The following is a 27,042-nucleotide window of genomic DNA, read 5'->3' as shown; positions in this document are numbered from 1 at the left end:
GCTTTTGGTTTAAATCCTACTTCAGATGCGTCTTCTGTGGCTCTTTTGCAGCGTGAAGACAGCTTACATAACAGTTCGGATTTGTTGCAGGTAAAATTAGACCAGTCTTTTTATTTGTCAAGATATGTGCTTTGAATTTTTGATTTTTTGAACTGTCATGAGCATTAAACATTTATATTCAGATGTGTTGGGAAGAAAAAAATCAAGACGTGTGAGCTGATTTTCAATCTGTTTCTTTCATTTTATTAATGTTGCTCCATGTATACAAGTACATATATCTCAGTTCTTCCATTTTATTTTTATTTTATTTTTTTTTTTACCAGGGAATTTTGGAAAGAAAAGGAATGATAGAGAAAGAAACAGAGAGAAAGAGAGAGAGAGCGTGTGTGTTAATTCAAATGAAAAATCACCTGTAGCAACATTATCTCCACAGCAACCGAAAATACACAACAATAGGGCCAACCACTGACATGCAAAAACACACACACAGCCTCACACATACAGATACACACAACGCTCACATTGTTCTGTCAGCATATTGAGAGATCGGTGTGTGTGAAGTGTGTCCTGTTTGGTGAGTTTGGAGGTCTGGGCTCTCTCTCTCTGTCTCTCTAACATCATGACATCTGCTGCTTTCAAAGTACAGAAAGACCAGAACTCCATTAACACACACACACACACACACACGCACACACACACATGCAGAAAATGCATGCTCATGTGTAACTCCATACACACACTCATTTCATACTCCTGATTCCCTCCACACATGTACACACTTTAATTGAAACATCCAATTAAAGGGACAGTTCACGTTAAAATTAAAACTCTGTGATCATTTACTCATCTTCATGTCAAACCTGTATGACTCACTTCTTACGTGTAACACAAAAGGAAATGTTTTGAAGAATGTTCACGCTGCTCTTTCCTATACAGTGAAAGTGGATGGGGACCAAAGGCTGTCCAGGACAAAATAGCACCATAAAAGCTTCACAAAAATAGTCCATACGGCTTGTGCACTAAATTCCAAGTCAAAATCTTGCTTGACAGATATAGTCGCCATTCACTTTCATGCACAGGAACAAGCTCGTTTAGCAAAATTTTCTTTCTTTTTGCATTCTGCGGAAGACAAAAAGTCATACAGGTTTAGATCATTTTTGGGCGAACTGTTCCTTTAAAAACGCTAATACTGTTAACATTCAATACTGTTCGTGTGTGTGTGTGTATGTGTGTGTTTGATGCATTGTGCAACACACTGATTTAGTTTCCACTGATATGTGAGAAAAAGAGAGAGAGAGAGAAACAAAGAAAGTAGGAAAGTCAGGGGATAAGCAAAGACACAATGCCAATCACTAACTAGAAAGCAGCAAACAGGAAATATGAAATATGTATCAGGGAGGCTGGATTACTACTTTTACTACTACCGTCACTCACGCATACACACACACATACACACACACACATATATATTAACCCCACCCACTGCCATCACACTCAAATGGAGGGAAGTGAGATTCGGAGGGTGGCAATGAATAGATTCCATGTTTTGATTCCACCCCTCATTGAATGGAGGTAGAAAGAAAGAGTAGAGAGGAGATAAAGAGAGAGAGAGAGAGAGAGAGAGTTGGGGGCTGGTGGTTTGTATCAAAGTTCAATTGGATATTAAAGATAATATCGTCATAACTGCCAGTCTTATTCACCATGATCATGTCCATCACCAACACAATGATCAAAGTCCAGCCTGTTAAAATCAATATTGTTATTGTTACTATTATCATTATTCATATTATAATTACTGATATAATTTAAAATGGGCGGGCTAGTTTTATTATTTAGATTTGATCTCATTTATCATCTTGTCGTTTACTGTTCCTTCTGTTAATCCTGCACAGCGACTGCTTGCTCCTTGTTGGGGGCGGGGCTGCTCTCCGTGGTGATTGGCTCTGCGGGGGCGGATTCTTTTGCGGGCGGAGCCTCAGTCTTTTTAGACTCAGCGTCGGGCTTGCTCTCAGTCGCTGTGGCTACAGGAGGGGCGGGATCTTTAGCGGGCTCTTTCGCAGCCTCTTTCTCATTGGCCGGAGCTGCAGCGGAGGCGGATTTTTCTTCCGCCTTGGCAGGAGGGGCATCTGGACTCTTGGCGGGTTCTGCTTTGGCAGCCTCGCTGCTCTTGGCGTCAGAAGCTTTAGGAGCGTTAGCGTTCGCTGCAGGCTCCTCCTTCTTTGCAGGGGCGGTGCTTTTCTCCTCCTCCTTGGGTGCGGTGGAATTGCTTTCGGCGGTGGGCGTGGCTTCTTTGGCGGCTGCCGCCGTGTCATTTGTCTCAGTGCCGGCAGGAGCATCCTCCTTGTTCTCCTTAGGAGCTTCGCCCTCCTCCGCCGACGCTCCCTCCGTCTTTGCGTCCTTCTCTTTCGCCTTCTCGTCGTTCACATTGTATCCCTTCTTCTTTTTGCTCAGCTTCCCTCCCATTTTACCTCTGGCCTGTGAAAGAAAAAAACAGGACAATCAACACTGGGTGCAATGACTCAGAATGAGTTCCTGAAGGGTCCATTTCATCTTTCATTTTAACCCTAAAATCATAAATGCAATCTTTCGGCTAGCTCTGTTGTTTCTCAAACAGCAGTATGACTAAATGTTTTTATAAAATGGACCCTAGAAAACTCATCTCCTCTAGAGTTTCAGATCTCGGCAATGTCTCAGACTGCATTCAGATTTGACAATATACACGTACCGGTGTGCAAGATGAGACTGTAATAAGAACTTTTTTCATCCAATTTTTTCCATTTTATCATCAAATATTTAAGACTAAACTACTATATGATGTAATACCAAAGGTTTTCAGTCCTTTGGATGCCACAGACCCCCAAATATGATCAGTTTAAGGACACCCATCCTTAAAATTTAAAAGGCATCTATATAGTTTCTTGTATAAAGACCCAGTTTATAATATGAAAAATTAACATAATAAATATGGCCAAAATGTTATTTGGAAAAGATTCTATTACAATGTTGTTTTTTGATTGATTGATTGATTGATTGAACTACGTAAGGGTACAGTTTAAAAACCCCTGGACTATACTATTCTACACTATACCATACTATACTATATAAAACACTGTAATATACTATTCTATGCTGTGGTGTGTTACACTATTCTATGCTATAATATAGGGCTGGGTTTTCACACAGATATCATGATTTGATCCAATTCTGATTCACAACCTTGTGATTCAGTTCAGTTCGATTTCTTGATTTGATAAAGATTATTTTGGATATATATCAGGTACATGCCAAATTGTCTCAAGGTAAAAAATCTTTCAACTAATGCTGTAAAATATACATGAGCGTCAGTTGGTATTACACTACTATAATATTGAAGGTTAAAACAAATCAGCAGAACTGATTTGTATAAAAACACTTAAATTACACTCTGTAAAGTTTTTATAATAATAAAGTCACAGTTACATAATTATATTTCTACTCCAATTAGTTTTTTGAAATATAAAGATTTAAATGGTGACTGTCACAAAACCTTGACTTATTTATTCAAACATAAATTAAACCTTGAAGAACAGTAAAAATTATAATATATGTGTTATATGGTGCATATATTAAGCAAAATGCTCCTCTCTAGACTTTTTTTTCTCATTTTTTCTAGCTGACTAACGAGTGTATTGTCAGCAAACATGTTTTTTTTTCTGAGATAAATGTGACATTACGTGACATTGTTTACAAGCTGTTATTTTTGACGTCTTTCAGTGTTTTAAACACTGATTAAGCGATTACATGAGACAAGATATGAATTTCAGTAAGTTGTACTCTTTCTTTTAAAATACCTTCAGATGTTTATTCATGTTTATTTCATGCTGAAATTGGATAAAGTGGAGGAGTGTGCCGCTTGTCTTGAACCACATTAAAAAGTGCCAAAACAGCATTTATTGTTTGAATATTGTAATAAAATGGACATAATTTGGAATCTGAGACTTTGTTTTATATTAAAAGTAACAAAGCACAAAGCTTATTGCGATTTAGTGGATGGGAAGAGCGCTAAAATATTCCATTCATTACCTGAAAACAGGCTAGACTAAACGATTCTTGGGATTTAAGAATCAATATCGTTTCGTAAAAATGAGAATTGATTAAAAACAAGAAATCAATATTTTTCACTCAGCATCTTCAGTCAGCATCTATCTAATTTGTTTCTGTTTTAATTCCACAGGGATTTTAGGAGAAACATCAAAGACAAAGATTTAAAAAAGGTTCCTCTATTGCTTCCTGAGCCGTGAGCAAAGAGCAACCACTGAGCAATAACATTTTCCTCTGGGATTATTTGTGGAAATTCAAGTGTAGCATGTCAAACGCTACATGTCTTGCATAATCAGAACGACATACTGGGAAGAAAAATGTAATTCATGCTTTTAACAGGTGCTAAAAAAAACCCTGTCAGCAAATAGGTCTGTGCAAGGTGTCATCATGAGAGGAAGTGAAAAAAATAGGATGAATATACTTCATATGTTCTGCTCTGAGTTTATTTTAGTATATGCGCTTCAGTTCTGAAACAGAGAGCTAATAAAAGCTCAGCAGGCTAAACTCAAATCTCTGAGAGTCTGTCAAGGTTCTATCATATCATGCATCAAAACTAGATCATTAATCAGTAATCAGACTCTAGCGCAGATAGTTATCTAGATGGATGGAGGGGGGTTTTAGAGGACAGCATCTCTGAGCCTTACTACCTGCAATTCAGAACCGCAGTTACCAAGGCAACCGGGTGCTCACGTGACCCATTCCGAATAAGGAGTCGTGCGAAACACATTCTCGCTCTCTCTCTCTCACTCCAATCTCCCTGTTGGCTGCTTTAGCGTTCCTGAGCTCAACAACCATCTGTGTAATGACACACTTGCACACACACATACAGTTACTCTCCAGACAGAAGGAGAGCAGTAATCATGTGAAGCCAACATGTGACACATATGACAATGGAAACATGGAAAGTCTTTCCTTGCAATGTGGAAGAGAACAATAGACACTATCTGTCCCGTCTCCACTGAGTCAAGCAGACAGCAGCACGCTGTTTCAGCGTTAAACAATACGCTGCAGTGTGTGCGTGTCTGTGAGCTGTCTCATCTGCACAGGAGGCTAGAAATTCACTGACTGTGTGAAACCTGCTGATTGGTAGTAAATTCGATCCCGGTGTGGCTTGTAAACTGTCTATGCAGTGTGTACAAGTAGTATTCAAAAGCCCCATTGGCAAATTGAAATATAAAGGATGAACTGCACTCTTGGCTTCTGCTCCAGAACACAGCAATGCAAAAAGAGTTCATCTGAGTGGAAGAATGAGCATTGATACTTAAAGCATCAACCTTCAGTTGACGCTGTATTGGTTAGGCTCTACGACAGAGCTCTACCATGGAGACTAGGCCCCACGACAGAGCTCCATCATAGAGGCTAGGGCCCAGGGCAGAACTGCACAAGAGTGTTTACTGTTCACTAGGGCTGCAACATCCAGTTGATAAAACACATTTCTTTATTGAAATCAAAATATATTTTTTAGTGCTGTCAAAATGAGAGTGTAACACAGGTGATTAATTTTTCCAGTTTAACGGCAGGAACTACAGTTGGACACCCCACTCACAACTGCTGCTTCTGTCTCTTTTTTTTCTTGACAAGAAGTGTGTTTATTTAGTCGCAGAACGTCTTCACGACCACATCAGATGGGAGCCTTTTCAGCCCCAGGCGCTAGTCAAACGAGCACGGGAAAGGTACAGATGATAAGGGAGCTTCAGTTGAACTGCAGTTAGATGAGGTGTTGTCAGGCCATATGTCAGTAAAAACGAATTTACCTGATGTGTCAGCCGTTATACTGTGCTTGTAGCACTTGTGCTTCACTTGCATACACAAATACAGTGGCACATTCTGTAGCCTGTATAATTTCATATTAAAGCGCAAATGAAACTACAAGCATGCGTGTCAGATGCACGTCATGTTCAGCAGCGGCAGCTCTTAAAGTAATAGCAGCCAAATAACCTAATAACCCAGCTGCTGTGATGTCTGTTAATCAAAGAACAAAAGAAAAAGAGGAAATCAATAACCTTATAAGCTTTAAGGATTCATCTATATTTAATTTAGTATTTAGTGTTTGATAACTTTATTCAATTTTTGTAAGGGCACAGGTAAATAATGTGTTTATGTGAACATTGTTTCAAGTTTACTTAAATTAGTTATTTTTTTAAGTCTAATAAATAAAGGTAATAGTCAAAGGTTAAATATTAGTAAAAAAATGAACAATTTCCTAGAGACATTAGTAGTATTGGTGTCAGTGATACTCACCTTCAGTCACAAGAAATATTTAACAAATATTAAAAAATATACCGTCTTTATGTTGTTTGTACATTAATTTAAAGATTGAATGTGAAATTATTGCAATATAAAGAATATTTGCATACTTTAATGTTAAGTGCGATTCATTGCGATTAATTTCAGAAAAATGTGCGATTACTTTATTTTTTTAATAGATAATAGATAAGGACAGTGACTTCTCAGTAACATGATGTTTTTAGGTTTTTATTTCAGTACTTATACTACAGTAATTTAAAATGCTCTGATGCTTTTTTCAGAAACTCTTTGGTTTGTTTTATTGCATATTATATTGTATTGTTTAAATGTGCACTTATATGTGCATATATATATAATATATATATTAGGGCTGTCAGTCTATTAACATTTTTTTATCTAATTAATTACATGATGTTTCAATTAATCTAATTAATTGCAAAATTAATGTGACTGTAAAAATACCTACAAAAGATTATTTATTTTATAAATTTATTTATTTGTGTTAACTGAGAAAGTATCAAGTAGGCATTACAAATTGTAGCTTTAGAAATAAATATTTTTTTTGATTCAACATAAAATTTATTACACATTAACATTTAGGCTGCAACATAAAAGAAGATAATTTGAGAAACATCTCAGTATTTTTTGTTCATACAATGAAGTCACCAAAACAGCTTTGTTACCAACAGTCTTCAAAATACCTTTCATATTCCACAAAAGAAAGGTTTGAAATGACATGAGGGTGAGTAAATGAGGACAGAATTAAAATTTTAATGAAATGATACTAAATAAGGAACTAAATCTGTCAGCAGGTGGCATTAAATGTCTTTATGAGTCATTCATTCATTCATTCAATTCGTTCAAACAACTGATTCATTCAGGAATGAAGTAAATGACTATCTTTATGAATAGACCTTTGAATCATTGGTTCATATGATTCGTTCAAATTATGGATTCATTCAGAAACTAAACACCGGTGTGTTGCTCGGAGACACGCAACAATTCCGCTATGGCTTCAAATGTAATATGTTCTCTGCAAAATTGAGCAAAAACACATACTGTGCTAAAAATATAACACAATATCAACTTTTTATTTACAGAACTGTTGTGTAAAATCACATTTGAGCTCATGATCGGGACAAAATCAGCACTCCTGTAATATTGCTCTTGATGTGAAATGTAATATTTCTAAATATATGAGACAAAACACATACAGGAGCATTTTTTGCACCAATTTTGGGGCATAACTGCATTTGTGGAGTTGTTGCCCTGCATCATATTTGTCAGCAGTCAACTATATGAAATATAAGATGATATACAGGTCTGGGGGCGGTGCCAGCATGTTAACTGTGCTAAAATATTTTAATTGTGTTATTTTTCATAACTAATTAATTAAGTTGATGCATTAATCTGACAGCCCTATATATATATAGTTATGGCTGTATTGCCATATATGTGTGTAGCTTTGAATCCCAAATTGCTTATGTAACTCTAAAACTCCAACACACACATAGACACACTGGGCTCGAGGCAAAGGAGGGGGGTTGAGAACTGGAGCAGAAAATCTGACCCAATCACTGTGCTGTAACCGCAGCAATGCATTCTGGGAGCAAACACACATTCATAGCATTTCATATTCACATACAATAAAGTACATTAGATGGACAAAAACATGTATAGTACCTTATTAAGATATTACGTATTCACTTACATATTACATTTTTTTCCACTATATTTGTATTATATGCCTCTCAGTCAGTATTTGAATTATTTTATTGGCTTGTGTAATGTACTGGCAGAACACCTGTTTGTAAGCAACACACTTGCTAAATATATGTGAACATAGGATAAAATAAACATGAATGAGTGAAAGAAAAGTTAATAATACATATCCCATAATACATATTCTTCTGTCTCTCACAAGCACACTCGTATGTGCTTGAATGTGAAACACAGACACTGTTGTTTTACCTCCAGGTCAACAGGAGGCAGTGTGGAGCCACAACTCTTGAGATGTTTTAGTGAGGACTAGACAAGGAGAGGAAGGGAGAGGAGAATGTGACAAGTCAAAGTTTATAACACACACATACATGCACACACACACTCATAACTTCAGATCTGTCATCCAAGCTCAAATACACACATACATACACACAAGCTCATAACCCTAGAGATGTACTCAAACAAAACACTCACACTAGCACATTGTTGGCCGAGGCTCGGGCCTCTACGTAAACAGCAGCTCAGGCTAATGAATAACTCCAGAACACTGAGCAGACAGAGAAACCAGAAGCTCCTGTTTTTCTTTTGATGGGCCGAGATGATTTGAAGAGTCAATATGTGGCGATGAGTCATACTATGATTATTGTGATTGTGTTTGTTTTATTGATTATTCTTGTTAACACAGATCATGAGTTAAGAGCCAAATGGTGGATGTGCTTTCAGGATGACAGACAATGTGACTGTTGACAGAAAGAGAGATATATTTCATGTACGGTAATTATTGTTTTGTTTAACTTCTAACCTTCCTACACACATACACACACACAAACAGTTTAGGTCAAAACTGTGTGTGTCCAGTGAGCAGTACTTCCTTCCTGATTCTTCCTGATCAGTGAGCGTGGTTTAGACTCTTATTAACTAACAGAGAACCATTAACTGCACACTGAGGAACTAAAATCAGAATAAGAATGCTAAAAGAAGTTTATTTGCATTCTTGCGAGCACAATTCACTAAAAGAATTGTGCAAATTAGAAACCAGTATGAATGAGGCCGCAAAGTTGGTGATGATGAACTCTCTTTGCAGGCTGTGAATCCCCATTTTACAGGGCTTTTCTAAATGCTAGGTTTTGAGGATCAGGCAGACTACTACAATCTGCCATGCTTCATGCAAATACTTTATTTGACACTTTTAAAATGTGTTTGACCACAACGCCATCTGGGTGCCTTGTTAAAGCACTCATCTCTGTTATTTGGTTAATTGCTGCTATTATCAGTAGAAAATATACACAGAAACTACCTATAAAAGTTACCTTTAATAGTGACGCTAATTGTGACAGGCAAATAACACTGAGTTCTGTGAATAAACTGCCCTGTAAAGATCTTTAAAAAAAGGTGATTTGCTTATTCTACTAGTACTACCCAAAGTGCCAAAAAGTTTATGGTCAATTTTATTAAAATAAATTAATACGTTTATTCCGCAAGGACACATGATATTGAACAAAAGTGGAAATGAAGGCTTTTACATAGTTAAAAATAGGGCTGTCACAATTTCTCAAATTAATTCGAGTAATCACTTCAAAAACAATCTGCAACTGCATTTTGCCTGTGTTGTAAAATACTGTAAAAATATCGTAAATGGTACCGTATTCCACCAACGAGAAACCATAAAACGCATTATTAGACCATTTTCCAAGGCTGCATCCCGTAAGACTAGTTAAAATTGCTTATTTCTCTGGACTTAAACATTCTTCAAAACATTTGGGATAATTTAAGTACACAACTCTGCAAAATATATAACACTGTTCTGGTGGTTTTTGGATATTTTAATCAAAAAATCGTACGTATTGTGCCTTCAAATACAATTACGTGCATTTCAAAGCATCACTGTTCACAGTAAATGCTGCTCCACACAAACTGTTAACATTTACATGTGTTGAGCATCTCAAACTCCATCTTTGCATATTGCTGTGAGTTTGGGTTTTTTATAACATTCATCTGGGAACACAACGTGCACAATTTCATTAGATATGTAAGGTAAATCATTTATAAACATACGCAAACACAGGAGAATACATCAGTATCTTTCTAAACATGCTAACTGTTCATCGTGATTTCAAAATAAAATCTCAAACCCTCAGTTTACGTTTTGATGTCCACATATTCAAGAAATTACAGTGGCTGTAGCATTTCTGTCATAAAGAAATGGCCAAATGTTAAAGATTAAGTGGACATTTGAATTAAATGTTGTTTATTCAATATTAAACAAGGATTCAATTGCGCAGAGAAGTGTAAAAACAATCGTCAGGCCATTGGTGCCCTCAGCAGGCATTTATTATAATGTGTAATGTACCTTAGCTCTATTTTTTATAATACATTATGTAAATTTGTCAGACGGATTAAAATTGACAGATTACTCAATTACCAAAATATGCGTTAGTGACAGCCCTAATTTCCAAAGAATCTCATGGGTTCCACAAAACTATCAAGCAGCACAACTGTTTTCAACACTGATAATAATAAGTAATGTTTCTTAAGCTGCAAATACTGTATTATAATTGACTTCTGAAGTAACGTGATGATGAATACTTAAAATTCATCTTTGCCATAAGGAATAATTTACATTAATAATTATATATTTTTAAATATATTAAATGTTATTATTAATCATAATACATTTTCTCAATATTGTTTGTTCTTTACTATATTATTTATCAAATAAATGTGCATGAGAGCATAAGAGACAAACTGACCTTAAAATCTTACCAACACCATCTAGATAGACAGTTAATGAACTAAAAAATGTGTATCTTGACTAAATGTGCTGCCATTTAAAAGTCCTATAAGATACCAGCTTTATTTTAATTTATATAGCACTTTTACTGAGCTCAAAGTGCTTTACAAGCAACAACAGACAAACATCTGTTCAAACCCCCAGTAACTGTAAAAACAAACGTGCTTCAGTTTATTGAGTCTACAATATAAGATAAACCTAGTATGAGAAGAATGTGCCTTGACTATTCATATTGTATTGTTTTTACAAGGTCACTATTTTAGTGTTATTTTGTTAATGTTAAGAAAGTATCAGGTCCTTGAGTGTGTGTGTGCATGTGTGTGTATCCGTCCGTTTAACTTTGAGAAACATCTACTTCAGGAACATAAACAGTAGAGCGAGGGAAGATTTTTAAATGAACACGAACGCAATAAAACACAACCTGCACTAATATAAATAGACTTAAAATGGACAGGCAGAGAGAGAGAGAAGGAGAGCAGAGAAGACATTGGTTGACCCTAAGTGTGTTTCTACAAGAGTATTTGAAAGCGCTGAGGTGGTTTACTAACTCATTTGGACAGTGTCTTGAGAACTGTGAAAACTTTGACCTGGTAAAATCCATCATCCTACACACACACAGCCATCTCTCAGGATGGAAATTGCTCTAATGAAAACAACGGCAAGGGAACATAAACACCACTGGCAGACAAAAACAGGCTCGCACACACGAAGACCTTGAGATTCTTTCTTCAGTAGTGTACAGACTCCACATTATTCTGATGACTGTTTAGCGGCTGACTGATGGTAAAATGCACTTTGACTTTGAGTTTTGTGTGTGTGTGCGTGTGTGTGCGTGCATGTTTATTTAAGACTGTCATGCCTCCTAAAAACACCCTCACTGGAGCCAGTCTGAGATAGTAACACACACACACACACACACACAATCCCTGAGCCTCACCCTGAGTTGCAGCCTTGTGTCTATGTGTGTTTCAGGATAGTGGTAGATTTAATCGTGTCACGTCCTTCGTGTACAAACATCCATAAATCGTGTAACCGACAGATGCTTGATAAAATGAGATGTGAACTTCCACACTTCAACACACACAGCACACTTATGGGTGTTTCTAGAACTATTGCCACTTTTAATTTGTCAACTAACAATCTCAGAATTCTGTTCTTTTTCTTAACCAACAAATGTCATTTTCATTGCATATCAAATTCTGTTATATATATAATGTTATATAATAGTATAATATTTTTATACTTTTTTGTAATTTTAGAAATTCTCTGATTTTAGAAATGCTCTGTTAATAATTGATATTAGTTGATCTTTCTTCAAATATCTTAATTTTTAATATCGTAATAACATAATAATAAAAATAATAATTTTAATATCTTAATAAAACAAGTATGCTAACTTTTAAAAACTCTGCTAATTCTATTAGTGACAAAATTGTTAGTTGCCAAATGAGGGCTAGTCAAAATAATTTCTACACAATAAATTTCAGGCTTTATTTAGATTGTCATAGTTTTAGAAAATTTAATAATATTTTATGATTGAAAAAAATAGCCAAAAATAAATATATTATGGTAATATACCGTATTTCTTACAATTTTCTATAAGAAAAAGAAGAAATCTTTAATAAAAAAAAATTAGCCTTTGGGACAATTTATGCTCTTAGTTGAAGAAAATCCCACATATTTTTACTAGACATTTTCATTGCACATATATCTGGTGTTTTTTTAAACATATTAACCTAAGATTTCATATATGAATCTTTAAAGTTAAAAAAGGAGTATGATATTGTCATTTATCTGAGATTTAGGCTTAGTCTAAACATAATCCACATTATCACCAGGAAAAAATGGACACATACAAATCCACAGTGTTTAATGTTTTCATTCTTGTGGGAAACTTGCTGTCCAAACAAGAGGCGACTGCATTGTTCAACAGGCCTTGATTATATAGTCGATGTCCTGAACACACCACAGTGTTTTTTTAAATACGCCTTCACTCCTGTCTGTACTTTCACATGGTTCTAATTTGTAAATATATAATGATACCAGACTACATTTATCACTCTCTGTGATGTTTGTAAAAATGTGACAGCTGACAGTTTATTATTTGATGTCATTTCTACATTTATGTGTTTATGTATCTTGTGGTCATTATCAGATTTATCCTTTTCAGCGCTCTCATCCAGCACTAATGCTGTGTTTTCTGTGTATCTCTCTCCAAGGGACTGTAACAGACAGGTGGGGTCAGTGGGGGTCTGGCCTTTGATTGGCTGTTGCCGTAGGAACCATAGGAGAGCTGCCATTCTGGCTCATTCTTACACTTCCTTCAGGTCATCGTCATGGCAACCCAGAGAGAGATTCCATGATGACACACTCAATATCAGAATTGAGGATTCTGAGCTGCTGCTTACCCACTGGTAACAGATGATAATTAACACATAAACATAGAAATAAATGAACACGTAAAGTTACCCTGCATCTTGTAGGTTGATATTAAGTTATTTTTAAGAACTACTTTTTCACATACAATGACAGTCATTGGGGTCCAAAACAACACTTTATTCACTGCATGAATAAAAATATTCTTCAAAAATCTTAATATTACAAAAAAATAAATAAATAAACAGACATTTTGCAAAATCTTACACAGAATTTTCATTTTTGGGTGAGCTATCCCTTTAATTCTCAAGCTCCTGGTTTCACAGACAAGGCTTAAGCCTAGTCCTAAACTAAAATGTAAGTCTGGGCTGTTTCAACTGAAAGAAACTTGCACTGACTGATCTTATAAAATATATCAGTGCCTTTGTTTTGTCTCAAGATGCACACCAGTCATGTTTTTTTCTAAGCATGTTTATAAAAATTACTTGTCCTAGTTAAACTATGGCCTAATCATGTCTTAGTCTAAGCCCTGTCTGTAAAAAAAAAAAAAAAAAAAAAAAAAACACTTGAAAAAGCAGCAAACAACCTGCAAAAGCACTGCAACTCCAACAAAATTTAATTTTAACTAACATAGTCAACAGAGTCTGGAAGCCTGCTCTTGAAGGGTTGCCATGTCTACAAAAAATATTAAGCATCTTTGGCCTTGTTGTTTGGGCTTTACCCATAAAGCAACACAGTTTACTATAGTCACAATATTTTGGTATGTGGCTTATTTCCAAGATAACACATTTAGATTTGAGTTTGGGCTTGTTCTAATTTGTTGTTGTTTTTCTGTGAAGATCTGGCAACACTAATGAGTCAAAACATTTGAAAACCCTATTTTTTTTTTTGGCACTGCACATACAGAAAAAACTATGGAAGCCTGTTTCCGCCACTGAATAAAAAATAAAAAAGGTAATTGCGACTTTTTATCTCACAATTCTGACTTTTTTCCTCGCAATTTCAAGTATAAACACACAATTGCGAGTTATAAAGTCAGATTTGTGGGATATAAACTCACAATTGTGAGGAATAAAGTTAGAATTGCGAGTTTTTATTAACTTTTTTTCTCGCAATTGCAAGTTTGCATCTCGCAACTCTGACTTTTTTTCTCAGAATTATGAGATACAAACTTGCAATTATAAAAAAAAGTTATAAAGTCCAGTTCTGAGGGGGGAAAAAAGACTGATATGTTCACAGAATTGCGAGTTTATATCTTATATATATATATATATATAAATATATATATATAATCTTCTGACTTTATAATTTGCAATTAATTAATGTAGAAACATCATAAAGACAGTATATTTATAATTTAATGTAATATATTTATTTGTTTGATGGCTTTTTTTTTTTGACTGATGGCGAGTATCACTGATACCAATACTATCGTAAATTTCTGTAATGCAGAAACGGGCTGAGTCAATTTGGTTGTAGAATGCAGTTGTCTGTTACTCTGTCAAATTACTGGACTGAAGTAGTGTGTACGTGGCCATAAATAATTTTAAAAGCATAATAATTATTCAGAAACTTAAAATGTGCTTTGTAAAAATGTAAAAGTGAAACAATCCTAGGCTTAGTAGTTCAGTTTCATTGCTCCACATAAAGCCACCAATCACTTTCCACACAGTGCACACAGACCGCAAAGCATGATGGGACAAAACCTGACTAGTGACTGACATTAAAACTTATCAAGTTCTGCCAGCACAACTAAGGCTGCCCGAGGAAAACATCAAATAATAAAAGAATGCTCCACTAATCTGAAGTAGTTAACAACGGTGTGACAGAATGGGTACGTAGACTTTGAAATTCTTTTTATTTTTTTTAAGTTAAGTGACAAGTCCAAAAATAACAGTGATTTTGAATGCATCTCTAATTTGGGACTGTCTCAGATGTTCTTGAGTTATCTGTCCCCTTCAATGATCTTCCTCAAACAAACACACACACACACTCAAAGCTCCGCTTGGCTGAGCTGCCTGTCTCTGTCAGTGCCATCCTGTCTCACTGCCTCCTTCCTGTCTCTCTCTTGCTTTCATGTCTGTCCCGCTCTTCTTCAGACAAACACTGAAAACTGTGATCGCAATTATCTAAATATTCAGATGAAAGCACCTGGTCCATCAAATTCAGTATTAGATTTTAGAGCAAGAAGAAAAAGGTTTTTCACAGCCTTTGTTGATTTTGGTAGAGCACTTGATCCGTACATTTATATTTGGTTGCCAGGGTGTTGCTAGAGAGTTTTGTCTGATGTGTTGGCGCATAGGGATCCAGGTTCATAAGTGGATAATAATAAATACTTTTTTAATTATTATTTTTTATTTTACAGTATGAAGCATTACTATATTATTCTTATTTCTAGTATTAGTAGTATTTCTTTATTGATTTAATTTTTATAAAATAATAAAATGGTTATATTTATTAATGACAACACATAATAATACATTAATGTTATTGTTTTTATTATTATTATCAATAATACTACTAATGAATACTTTTACAATAATTATCATTTCAATATTATTATTTTATATTTTACATTATAAAGTATTGTATTATTATTAATAGTAATATGTCTTTATTTATTTAATTTTTATGAAATAAAATAAAATTGTTGTATTTATTAATGACAATACCACATAATACATTATTGTTACTATTATTATTATTATTATCAATACTACTACTACTACTAATAATAATAATAAATACTTTTAAAATCGTTAATATTTTTATTTTTAATTTTCCAAAGTATTACTGTATTATTCTTAATAGTAGTATTTATTTATTGATTTAATTTTTGCAAAATAATAAAATAAAATTATTGTATTTATGATAATAACAGTAATACATTATTGTTATTGTTGTTATTAATATTATTATTATCAATAATACTAATAATAAATACTTTAAAATTATTATTTTTAATATTTTTAAAAATTATTTTTAAAATATTTTTATTTTACAGTACAAAGTATTATTGTATTATTCCTAATATATTTTTTTATAAAATAATAAAATACAATTATTGTATTTATCAATAACAATAACACATAATAATACATTATTGTTATTGTTATTATTATTATTAATATTATCAATACCACCACTACTACTACTACTAATAAATGCTTTTAAAATTATTATTTTAATATTATTATTTTTTTTATTTTACAGTACAATTATTGTATTATTCTTAATAGTAGTACTTCTTTATTGGTTTATTTTTTATCAATTAAAATTCTTGTATTTATTAATTATAATAACACAACAATACATTATTGTTATTGACATTAATATTATTATCAATACTACAACCACTACTAATAATAATACTTTTTACATTATTAATTTTTTAATATTATTAGTTTTGTTTTACAAAGTATTGTTGTAGTATTCTTAATAGTACTATTTCCTTATTTAATTTTTATAAAATAATAAAATACAATTATTTTATAACAATAGCACATAATAATGCATTATTATTATAATATTGAATCAGCAAAAAATGGTTTTCCTTATTTTTCTTTAGCTGATCATATGCCTGCTTCCTCTTACTGCCCTGTAAATAAATGCAAAAAATAAAAAATAAAAAGAGACATTCATTGTTTCTCAGCTCTTTGACTGAAACTAGACTGATATGCACTGATTCAGATTTTAAAAATTCTTCTTACACGCATCTGCAATCACGAACTACCCAACAGACAATACAGGTCTTTCTCACTCTCACTGCTTCCTCCTGCGTCCTGCTCTCTCCTCTGCCACTGCAACACAAAACTCCAGCTGGGTTTGAAACTGGGCGTCTCGCACCGACATGAATCACCTGACTGCTCTTTTTGTTTCTGTGTCTGACCCAGTACAGAGAATCTCACAACATATCTAAAACACATATTTAATCAAGTTGCTAATTCAACTCACAAGCGCTCAGAAGCAACCAAAGGTGCAGATCCACAAACGCTGCCACTCACTCATGCAGGGCTAATAATGTTTTTGGTGGGTGAGTGGCTCCTGCATGAGTTGCCTTTAGGCTCTTCTGCATTATACAAACGCACTGGACAAATAAACAAGACTTGATGTTCATATTCATTTATCTCTATCACTCTCTCTCCAGCTTGCACACAAAGATGGAGAGATGCTATTTCCAGTGTAGAAACCATTATGTTTTAGCCAATTTGTTTTACACTGTGGTAACACCTATTTCTTTCGGTGGTGTTCTGACAATTTAGCAAAACGATACCTCCATTTTCAGGCAAAATCAGCGCTCAGTTGTCAGTTTGGTGACTCATTCAAACAGCGGTTTATTGGTCATTGTGAACGAGAGGATTATGAAGCCTCGCACTCATCACACCGCCTGCCACTTTTCTCAAACTCACCTTAGTCGCATAACATCGGCTTATATCCAGGGTAAAAATAAATAAATAAATAAATAAATAAATAAAGACGACATTGGGCGGAGACGTTTTGCACGGTGCGATTTCAATGTGCGCTATTTTTTTTTTTTTTTCACCTCATTGTCTGCGGCATCGACGTGGAACGCAAAATAGATTCCTCCACAAACTGAATATTGATAAACACAGCTGCGGAAAATGTATATTTCAATCACAAATACATCTTCGCATTAAAAACAGTACATTAGCAGGCATTGTGAGAGATATATAAGGTAAAAGCATCAGTTGTCCATCCACACCCTACGCGCAATGCGCATGTGCTCTGCAGAGACAAAGGATCGGGCAATTACGGTTGTAGCTTGAAATAATAAATAAACTACAAAACAGCAAAATGCTATCATAAAAGGCGCGTTGATAGCATATAGAGAGAGAGAAAAAAATGCGGAACCCCGTTAACGCTACATTAGTGAGTGACAGAGTTAAGAAACTGTCTCTTTGTATAGCAATTGTGTGACATTATAAAATGTGTACAAACACTATTAATTAATTATAAGGATTTATCGTGTGTGTATTATTTATAAGCTTCGGCTCCGTAATATCTGTGTATGTGTGCGTGCGTGTGTGGGTGGGTGCGTGTGCGCGCACGCGTGTGCACCAGTTAGACAGCGCTGCAAAATGTGTGCCAGCTCTGACAAAAGAGGACGGTGGATATAAATCCCTGTCTGTGTAAACAGTAAAAATCAGCATTTACTTTGAAAACCATTACTATTACATACGATTTCTCTGAAAGTAGACATGATTAACATAGACATTTGCGGCTGAGAAAACACCCTTTATCCATTAAATGCTCCTCAGTTCATCTTATGAGCAATTTCCATTCGATTTATGAATAAAAATAATAATAAACACCCGAAAGCGACGGCATGAACGCGCAGAGACAGCTCTTGTCTGTTGAGAACACGCCCCTCTCTCTCCACTCAGTTCATCCGCGGGAATTCCATAGCTGATTTATTGAAATCTTTATGTGCATCTCAGAAATCTAATAAGCTTAGATACATTATCACTCTATTCACTCGCTGAATGACTGAAAGTGCACTTGATTTCGACATTCCCCGGTTCACAACCGTGCGCTCCGTCTCTCCAAATGGGAGCTCTCCTTATTTCTCAGAGGCGCTCCAACTAGACAAATTCTTTTCTTAAGTGAGGCAGTGTTTATTTAATCTACTAAAATAGAGTGAAGGACTCTTACCGTCGGCGGTGGACTTTCCTGTCACTCCTTTCTCAGGCGTCTGCTGTTTTTTTTCCTCCCAGTGTCTTTTTTCCCGTGCGCGTGGATTCGGCGGGGTTTATCGGGGCTGTTCGGTGTGTGTCTCGCGCTGCATTTCTCGCGCGCACTCTCGTATTCGGTTTGGGGGGGCGGGGGGCGCGCGTCGCGCTGCGAGCCACTGAGGACGAGACACGGCAGCGCGCCGCACCGTGATCAAGTCGCGCAAAAAGAAGATTGTGTGTTATGACTTAAAAGACGAAAAAGAAATATAAAAAAGTTAGAAACACAATTTTGTGCTTTTCTGTTTAAATTAGTGGTTTGGTAAGATCTGTAAAGTAGTGGACTTTGTGTCTGGTAGTTGTAATTCTGGTCAATGTGTGATGAATTCGGAATGTTTCATTCTTAACTTATAAAAGCTGATATAGAGTTATAAGATGTTCATGTTCGCACTCGTGCGAATGGAAGAATAAAATGCTCAGTAAATATTTTTTGTCTTTGCGCGCCCTCTGGCGACATCGTTTGATAATGCAGCGTACAAACAACGAAAATATGCCCCAATAGTACAGAGAGGTAGAAAATATTAAAACAATAAATAAATAATAATACAATCTATTAAAAAAAAAAAAAAAAAAAAATATATATATATATATATATATATATATATGTATAAAAAAGCAATGGAAAAGGTAACATGCTTAATTAGAAAATGATTGTTTTGCCCATACTGTAATCAATCAACTATACAAATTATATTTTACAATACATTCTACATGAGAAGGGCATTTCAAGTTGGGTATTTTTTCCTGTTTATTGAACTATTACATTATTAACAAGATAAATATACAGGAAGTCTCTTCTGCTTACCGAGCCTGCATTTAGCGAAAACAGTAAAATTCTGAAATATTTTTACTATTTAAAATAACTGTTTTCTATTTGAATATATTTTAACATTTCATTTATTCCTGTGATCAAAGCTACATTTTCAGCATCATTACTCCAGTCACATCCTTCAGAAAATATTCTAATATGCTGATTTGCTGTTTAAGAAACATTTATTATTATCAATATTTAAAACAGTTGAGTACATTATTTTTAGGATTCTTTGATGAATAGAAAGATCCAAAGATCAGCATTTATATGAAATAAAAACTTTTTTTTAAAATAATAATAATAACAATAATCCTTTTATTTAGCAAGGTTGCTTTAAATTGATCAAAAGTGATGATAAAGACATTTATAATGTTAGAAAAGATTTCTATTTCAGATAAATGCTGTTCTTCTGAACTTTCTATTCATCAAAGAAACCTGAAAAAATTCTACTTGGCTGTTTTCAAGGATTGGTGACTGGAGTAATGATGCTAAAAATTAAGCTTTGAAATCACATAGAAAACAGATAGAAAAATAGAAATGTCAAATTTCAAATAGAAAGCAGTTATTTTAAATAGTATGAATATTTCAAAATTGTACTGATTTTGCTGTACTTTGGATCAGTTAATACAGGTTTGGTGAGCAGAAGAGACTTCTTTAAAAACATTTAAAATAATACTGTTCAAAAACGTTTGACTGGTAGTGTACATGAATCTAATATTCTTTTATTCTAAAAAAAAAAAATAATAATAAAATAAAGAGTCTTTAAAAAATAACAATATGCATTTTAAATAAAATCATAATAAAAAACCTACATGGACCCATGTGAAAAGTAGATTGCTACCCTTCATCAGTCATGTGCAGTATATGCATAGAAAAATGCTGTCTATATACATTTTCAAACACTTTTATCTTGACATGTTTTTATTCAGAAAGAAATGTATGACAAAGAAAAGAGTCTTTTTATAATTTATTTGTAATAATACAGAGGTTCACTTTGAATTTTCAATAAATACAGGATAGAGAGGTGTGGACTGGAACACGGAGAATAAGATTATGAAAATTACAGATGGATGTACTATGTTATTTATTTATATTTTTCAGTGGTGTACAGAATGCGACCTGTTGAAACCTGCTGCTAACTAATGAACAAAAATCTCTGTACTATCTATATTGTTAATTACAGAATGTCACTTTTGAACAAGAAAGTTTACCTCTTATATAATATGCACCAGGACATACCCCTGCATAAAGAGGCCGAGTGAATGTGGCGTGGACTCTGTGAATGAGGGTCATTGTGTCAGAGACGCTGTAGAAGGACAGAGTTCCTGCACTGTGATCCACATACACTCCTATTCTAGAGGAGCTGGAGACTTTAGGGAGTTTAATCCTCTTTGTTATTATGCCAGAATGAGCAGCTGGAGTCAGAGCAGTGCAAACACCAAGACTGATCATTGCATCCAAACCCACACTCATCCCCATCCCTTCCTGTTGATTGTCTTATATGACACTGATATATCCACCTTACCACTCCACTCAACCTCCCAGTAACAGCGTCCACACACACTCTCTCTGCACAACACCTGAGAATGACAATCAAATCTGTCTGGATGATCAGGATACGGCTGCTCATCACGAGTGTATTCAATCACTCTGTTCTCTTCAGAAAGTATTAGATTTTTATTCACTGTATCTGGATCCAAAGTAAGCCGCCGGGAATCTGATGAGTATAAAACATAATGTGTCTATCAAGAAATACGTGACTGTCAGTCTTCAAAACACAACACAATTAGTTAACTTTCATAACTAATTGAAACGTCAATTCACATTTTCTATCTATTTTTAAGTCCTGTTTAATGTTTTAACGACCATTAGCAGCTTGATCTTAGACTCAGTTATGAATTTTAAAGGTTAATTTTAACTACAGTAAAGTGTGTCTGCCAAAACAGGACCTAGCAGCAGTGAGTGATGGACAGAAGTAACCAGATCAGGACTTTAAACTAACCTGATTAAAGGAGAAGTCCACTTCCAAAACAAAGATTCACATATAATGTACTCACAAGAAGAACTTATGTTTTTTGAGGAAAATATTTCAGCATTTTTCTCCATATAATGGAGTGGTATGGTGCCCCGACTTTGAACTTCCAAAATGCAGTTTAAATGCGGCTTCAAACGATCCCAAATGCGGTTGTAAACAATCCCAGTCAAGGAAGAAGGTTCTTATCTAGCGTAACGATCGGTTATTCTCATAAAAAAAAAAAAAATTTAAATACTTATTAATCTCAAATGCTCGTCTTGTCTTTCTCTCCCTGAACTCTCTGTATTCTGACTCAAGACAGATAGGGTATGTCGAAAAACTCCAATCTCATGTTCTCCCTCAACTTCAAAAATCATTTCAAAATCATCCTACATCGCTGCAGAAGTACCGACCCAGTCTTTGCAAAGTGAACATGCAAAGAAGATCAAACTCCCTTAACAAAAAACGGTAAAACAGTGATACAAGAAGATTTCAAAGTTGAGGGAGAACATGAGATGGGAGTCAGAACAAAAACAGCTCAGGCAGAGTGAGACAAGACGAGTGTTTGGTATTAAAAAGTATAGAAATTGTATTATTTTATTAAAACAACCGGTCCTTACGCTAGATAAGAACCTTCTTTTTTCGGCTGGGATCGTTTACAACCGCATTTGGGATCGTTTGAAGCCACATTTAAACTGAGGGCCACCATATCAGTCCATTATATAGAGAAAAATGCAGAAATGTTTTCCCCAAAAAACATAATTTCTTTAAGACTGAAGAAAGAAAGACATGAACATCTTGGATGACAAGGAGGTGAGTACATTATTTGTGAATCTTTGTTTTGGAAGTGGACTTCTCCTTTAACAAAGTGATTATTTCTGATTTGGTTTGGTCAATTATACTAAATTAAGGTGTTGTTTTAGTGGTGATACTATAAATGTTAACAGACTAAATGTGTCTTGTGTAAATCATTATAAATAATAAGAACTAAAGTCTGTCTCTTTCCATGTGTGATTATAGAGACTTACAGTGCAGGAAGTCCTCATGGGTCTCAGGTTCAGAGGTGATGATCTTATTGCTTTTTACTATGTAAACCAACACAAGTTCTATTGTAAATATAGTAATGTAAAATCAATGTGAATTTAAACTGTAACTAAAACATTCATTTTAAATATCCATTTTCCATCTTTCAACATGACATCATTGTATGATACATGTCAGCAAATGTAAAGCTCACCTTTACAAGATATCATTTCTATTTCCTCTCTGCTGAAATGCTCCAGTTTTTCTCTCATTTGAGAAACAGATTTAGCAACATCATCAAAAGAGAGACAAGAGCTGACAGTGATGCTGGGTGAGTCTGTAGATCCAGGAGGAACAGAAACTGACTGGAAACTCTACACAAACACAAAGACACAAGCTAAAGACACAAATACATTTAATAGAAACACAATCTCTGTACAACATGCTCTTTCCTTCCTAAAGAGCACTGTCCCATTTGTCAGATCTCTGTTACCTGGAGGAAATGGATGTGATCATCTTTGTGTGAAAGCTGCTCCAGCTCAGCATCTCTCCTCCTCAGATCTTCAATCTCCTGTACCAGTTGCTCCAGTCGTTCTTCAGCTCGACTCACTGCAGCCTTTTCCTGATCTCTGATCAGCTGTGTCACCTCAGAGCGGCTTCTCTCAATGGAGCGGATCAGCTCAGTAAAGATCCTCTCACTGTCCTCCACTGCTGCCTGTGCAGAGCGCTGTTAGGACACACAGAGAGAAGCATTAGAATCAGTCCATTCACTCAGATCTTACTGCTACCTCACACAGCCTGTTCCCCACAGTGAGCTTCAGTGGGACTGAAAGAGCTCCAGCACTGGCTCCTTCCTGACTGACTGGAGGAGAGTCCTAACTGAGTCTGAAACAGCTCTTCAGCAGCCAGCAGTTGTTCTTCTGCTCAAAACTCACCTTGTGAGACTCTACAGCATCTCTCAGCTCCTCAAGCTCCTTCTCACTCTCCTGGATTTTCTGCTGGAATTTTCTTTTCATCTCACCCAATTGTTTCTGTAGTAATAACAAATAGTCATAAATCTGATAAATAATAATGCATCATACATTGCCTCAAGGAAAAAAATTAGATTCTTGTAAGATCCAAATAAGTAACTTTTTCCTTAAAAAATTATCTTTAATTATGTAGATAGTATGGAATTAAAGATTTTTATTATGCAGCACAACTGCTGAGTTCATACCTGTTTCTCAGTCCTCTCTGCTGCAGCTGATACAGTGTCGTGGTTTTTGTGTTCATCCAACATACACAGATAACATACACACTGCTCATCAGTACGACAGAAAATCTCCAGCAGTTTCTCATGTTGAGGGCAGATCATTTCCTGCAGTCGTCCTGTGGCGTCCATTAAATTGTGTTTTTTACTTTTGAAAAAACGTTCATGTTGTTCAAGATGATTTTGACAGTAAGAGTTCAGACACACCAGACAGGACTTTATGGCTTTGTTTTTGTCCCCAGTACAGACGTCACATTCCACATCTCCAAGTGTAGCGTAACATTGATCAGGACGAGCAGCTTGTAGTTTTGTCTTCTTGAGTTTCTCCACTACTTCAGCCAGCATGGTGTTTTTACCTAAAACAGGTCTTGGAGTGAAGGTCTGTCTGCACTGAGGGCAGCTGTAGACTCCCTTCTGATCATCCTGATCCCAGCAGCCTGTAATACAGCTCATACAGTAACTGTGTCCACAGGGAATGGTCACTGGATCCTTCAGTAGATCCAAACAGATTGAACAGCTGAACTGATTCTGAGCCACTGAAATACTGGATTCTGCCATTTTAGTGTACGCACGCACAGGTAGAGAGACATCCACAACAGTTCGACAGCAGTTTAGCTTCGATTTTGCTGAACTAAAACATTTCCTGGTTCTTATACGTGTGCAAATGTGCCCGTCAAATAATGCACACGACCACTAGATGGCAGTCTTATACAAAACCTCACTACAACAGGATACATTGAGTTAACATCATCATATGCGACCCTGCACCACAAAACCAGTCTTAAGTAGCACGAGTGTTTTTGTAGCAATAGTCAACAATACACTGTATGAGTCAAAATTATCGATTTTTCTTTTATGCCAAAAATCATTAGGATATTAAGTAAAGATCATGTTCCATTAAGTTTTGTAAATTAAGTTTTGTAAATTTCCTACCATAAATATGTCAGCTTAATTTTTAATTAGTAATATGCATTGCTAAGAACTTTTGGACAACTTTAAAGGCGATTTTCTCAATATTTTGAGTTTTTTTTTTTGGACCCTCAGATTCCAGATTTTCAAATAGTTGTATCTCAGTCAAACATTTTCCCATCCTAACAAACCATACATCAATGGAAAGCTTATTTATTCAGCTCTCAAGAAATAACCCTTTTGACTGGTTTTGTGGTCCAGGGTCACATATATTAAAATAAAAACATGTTTATGCTAATTGTAACGCTCATCCTCTCATCAACTTTTTCCACAAGATGATTAAATAACTGAAGCCTTTTAGGATTTGTATGGTGAAGGGCAGAAGGGTGTAAAAAGAACTTCATTTTTGTGCTGGCAGCTGATTTCAAAGCAAAGTCAAAACTGGACAGGTGGTCATTTGTCCACCATTCAGTTATTTTATGTTTTCTCTGTGTTTGTTTGTTGGCAGCTATTATAATAAAGGCTGAACATTCAATCTGTGATCTGAACGTGACTGCTGTTTTATGAAGCTTTTGCAGAGTGAGACTGATCCTCATGATAAGAGTGATGTTACAAATCATCGTTTATTTAGGTTTTATTTCCACTGAGTAAATGTGGTGCTATTTCCATCACTTCCCACACCAGAGTGAATAAGTTTAATACAAGTTAGTTTATTGCAAGCATTTATTTAGTGGTTCATTGAACGTGACCTGCTAGAACTGCATGTGTGAACACTCTTTAAACATACAGAGCCGTCAGCACTAAATAATGACACAAATCACATTCAGCTCTTTAGTTTTGTGAGGTGAAGAAAATGTAGTAGATTTCTTTTTATAAACAATGTCAGGCATAACAAATAATACACATCTGTACAACTTGTGAATAAAGCTAGTGAAGGATAATGATGACAACTGTGTTGCTAATGTTAAACACTAGAATAAAAGGCAAAATCCAAAACATGACAATGATAAATTGACAATATCTCTCGCAATATCTGCAAAATTTCTGTACCATTTATATTTTTAGGTCACAAAGTGTCATTCTTGAACAAAAACTATATTTCTCAACATCAACAGCATCAACAGGATTACCATAATAATATAAACCAGCCCAAAACCCTGGATAGAGAGGCTGAGTGAATGTGGTCTGGACTCTGTGAATGAGGGTCATTGTGTCAGAGACGCTGTAGAAGGACAGAGTTCCTGCACTGTGATCCACATACACTCCTATTCTAGAGGAGCTGGACACTACAGGGAGTCTAGTCTTTTTGTAACTGTGCCAGAATGAGCATGTGGAGTCAGAGCAGCGCAAACACCAGGACTGATTATTACGTCCAAACTCCGGCTCGTTTCCCCATCCCTTCCTGCTGATGCTCTTATATGACACTGATATACCCACCTCACCACTCCACTCAACCTCCCAGTAACAGCGTCCACACACACTCTCTCTACACAACACCTGAGAATGACAATCAAATCGGTCTGGATGATCAAGATACCACTGTTTTTTATGAGTATATTTAATCACTCTGTTTTTCTTAGAAAGTGTCAGGTTTATATTCGCTGTATTTGGATCCAAAGTGAGCTGACAGGAATCTGATGAAGACAAAACACATCTATCAAAAAAAACATGACTTTCTATCATTAAAACATCATTAAAAGTTTTTACTTATGTATGGCAAGCACCAGTGATGTTAGATACTTTAAGAAAAAAAAAAAACAGGTCTCACTGTTATGACCATCATAACTTCATTGTGTTGGTGTGTCTGTGTGTGCTTGGAGTTGACCAGTTAAAATTATAGTTTGGTGAAAATGTATAATTGAGAAGTCAATTCATATTTCAATTTATTTTTTAGTCCTGTTTAAATGTTTTAAAGATGTTTTAGCAGCTCGATCATAGACAGTAAAGTTAAGCTAAAAAGTGTTAAATATATTAATTTATGAATACATTTATTTGTTAATATTAACTACAGTAATTTGTGGTATTTAACGGGTATTGTTTTAGTGTTGAATCTTTGAATATTAACAGCAT

At 35.1% G+C, this 27,042-nt stretch overlaps 1 protein-coding gene and 2 pseudogenes across 1 annotated transcript; all 3 read right to left on the bottom strand.

Moving 5' to 3' along the window:
* Positions 1-217: 217 nt before the first annotated feature.
* basp1 (brain abundant, membrane attached signal protein 1) lies at positions 218-19,058 on the bottom strand. The gene is made up of 2 exons (XM_051093041.1): positions 18,890-19,058; positions 218-2,475 (listed from the first exon to the last, which is right to left on the bottom strand). The coding sequence occupies exon 2, from the start codon at positions 2,461-2,463 to the stop codon at positions 1,879-1,881; it is 585 nt and encodes a 194-aa protein (XP_050948998.1). The 5' UTR covers positions 2,464-2,475; positions 18,890-19,058; the 3' UTR covers positions 218-1,878.
* A 1,685-nt stretch (positions 19,059-20,743) lies between these two features.
* On the bottom strand, positions 20,744-24,710 carry LOC127152272 (tripartite motif-containing protein 16-like; annotated as a pseudogene).
* Positions 24,711-26,025: 1,315 nt separating this feature from the next.
* The window catches only part of LOC127152299 (tripartite motif-containing protein 16-like protein), a 247,054-nt pseudogene continuing 246,037 nt past the window's right edge, over positions 26,026-27,042 (bottom strand).

This window comes from Labeo rohita, chromosome 2 (genome assembly GCF_022985175.1).
Source record: "Labeo rohita strain BAU-BD-2019 chromosome 2, IGBB_LRoh.1.0, whole genome shotgun sequence".
Classification (NCBI taxonomy): Eukaryota; Metazoa; Chordata; class Actinopteri; order Cypriniformes; family Cyprinidae; genus Labeo; species Labeo rohita.
Note: the sequence above shows the minus strand (reverse complement) of the source record. Positions and strands in the feature narration are given on the sequence as shown.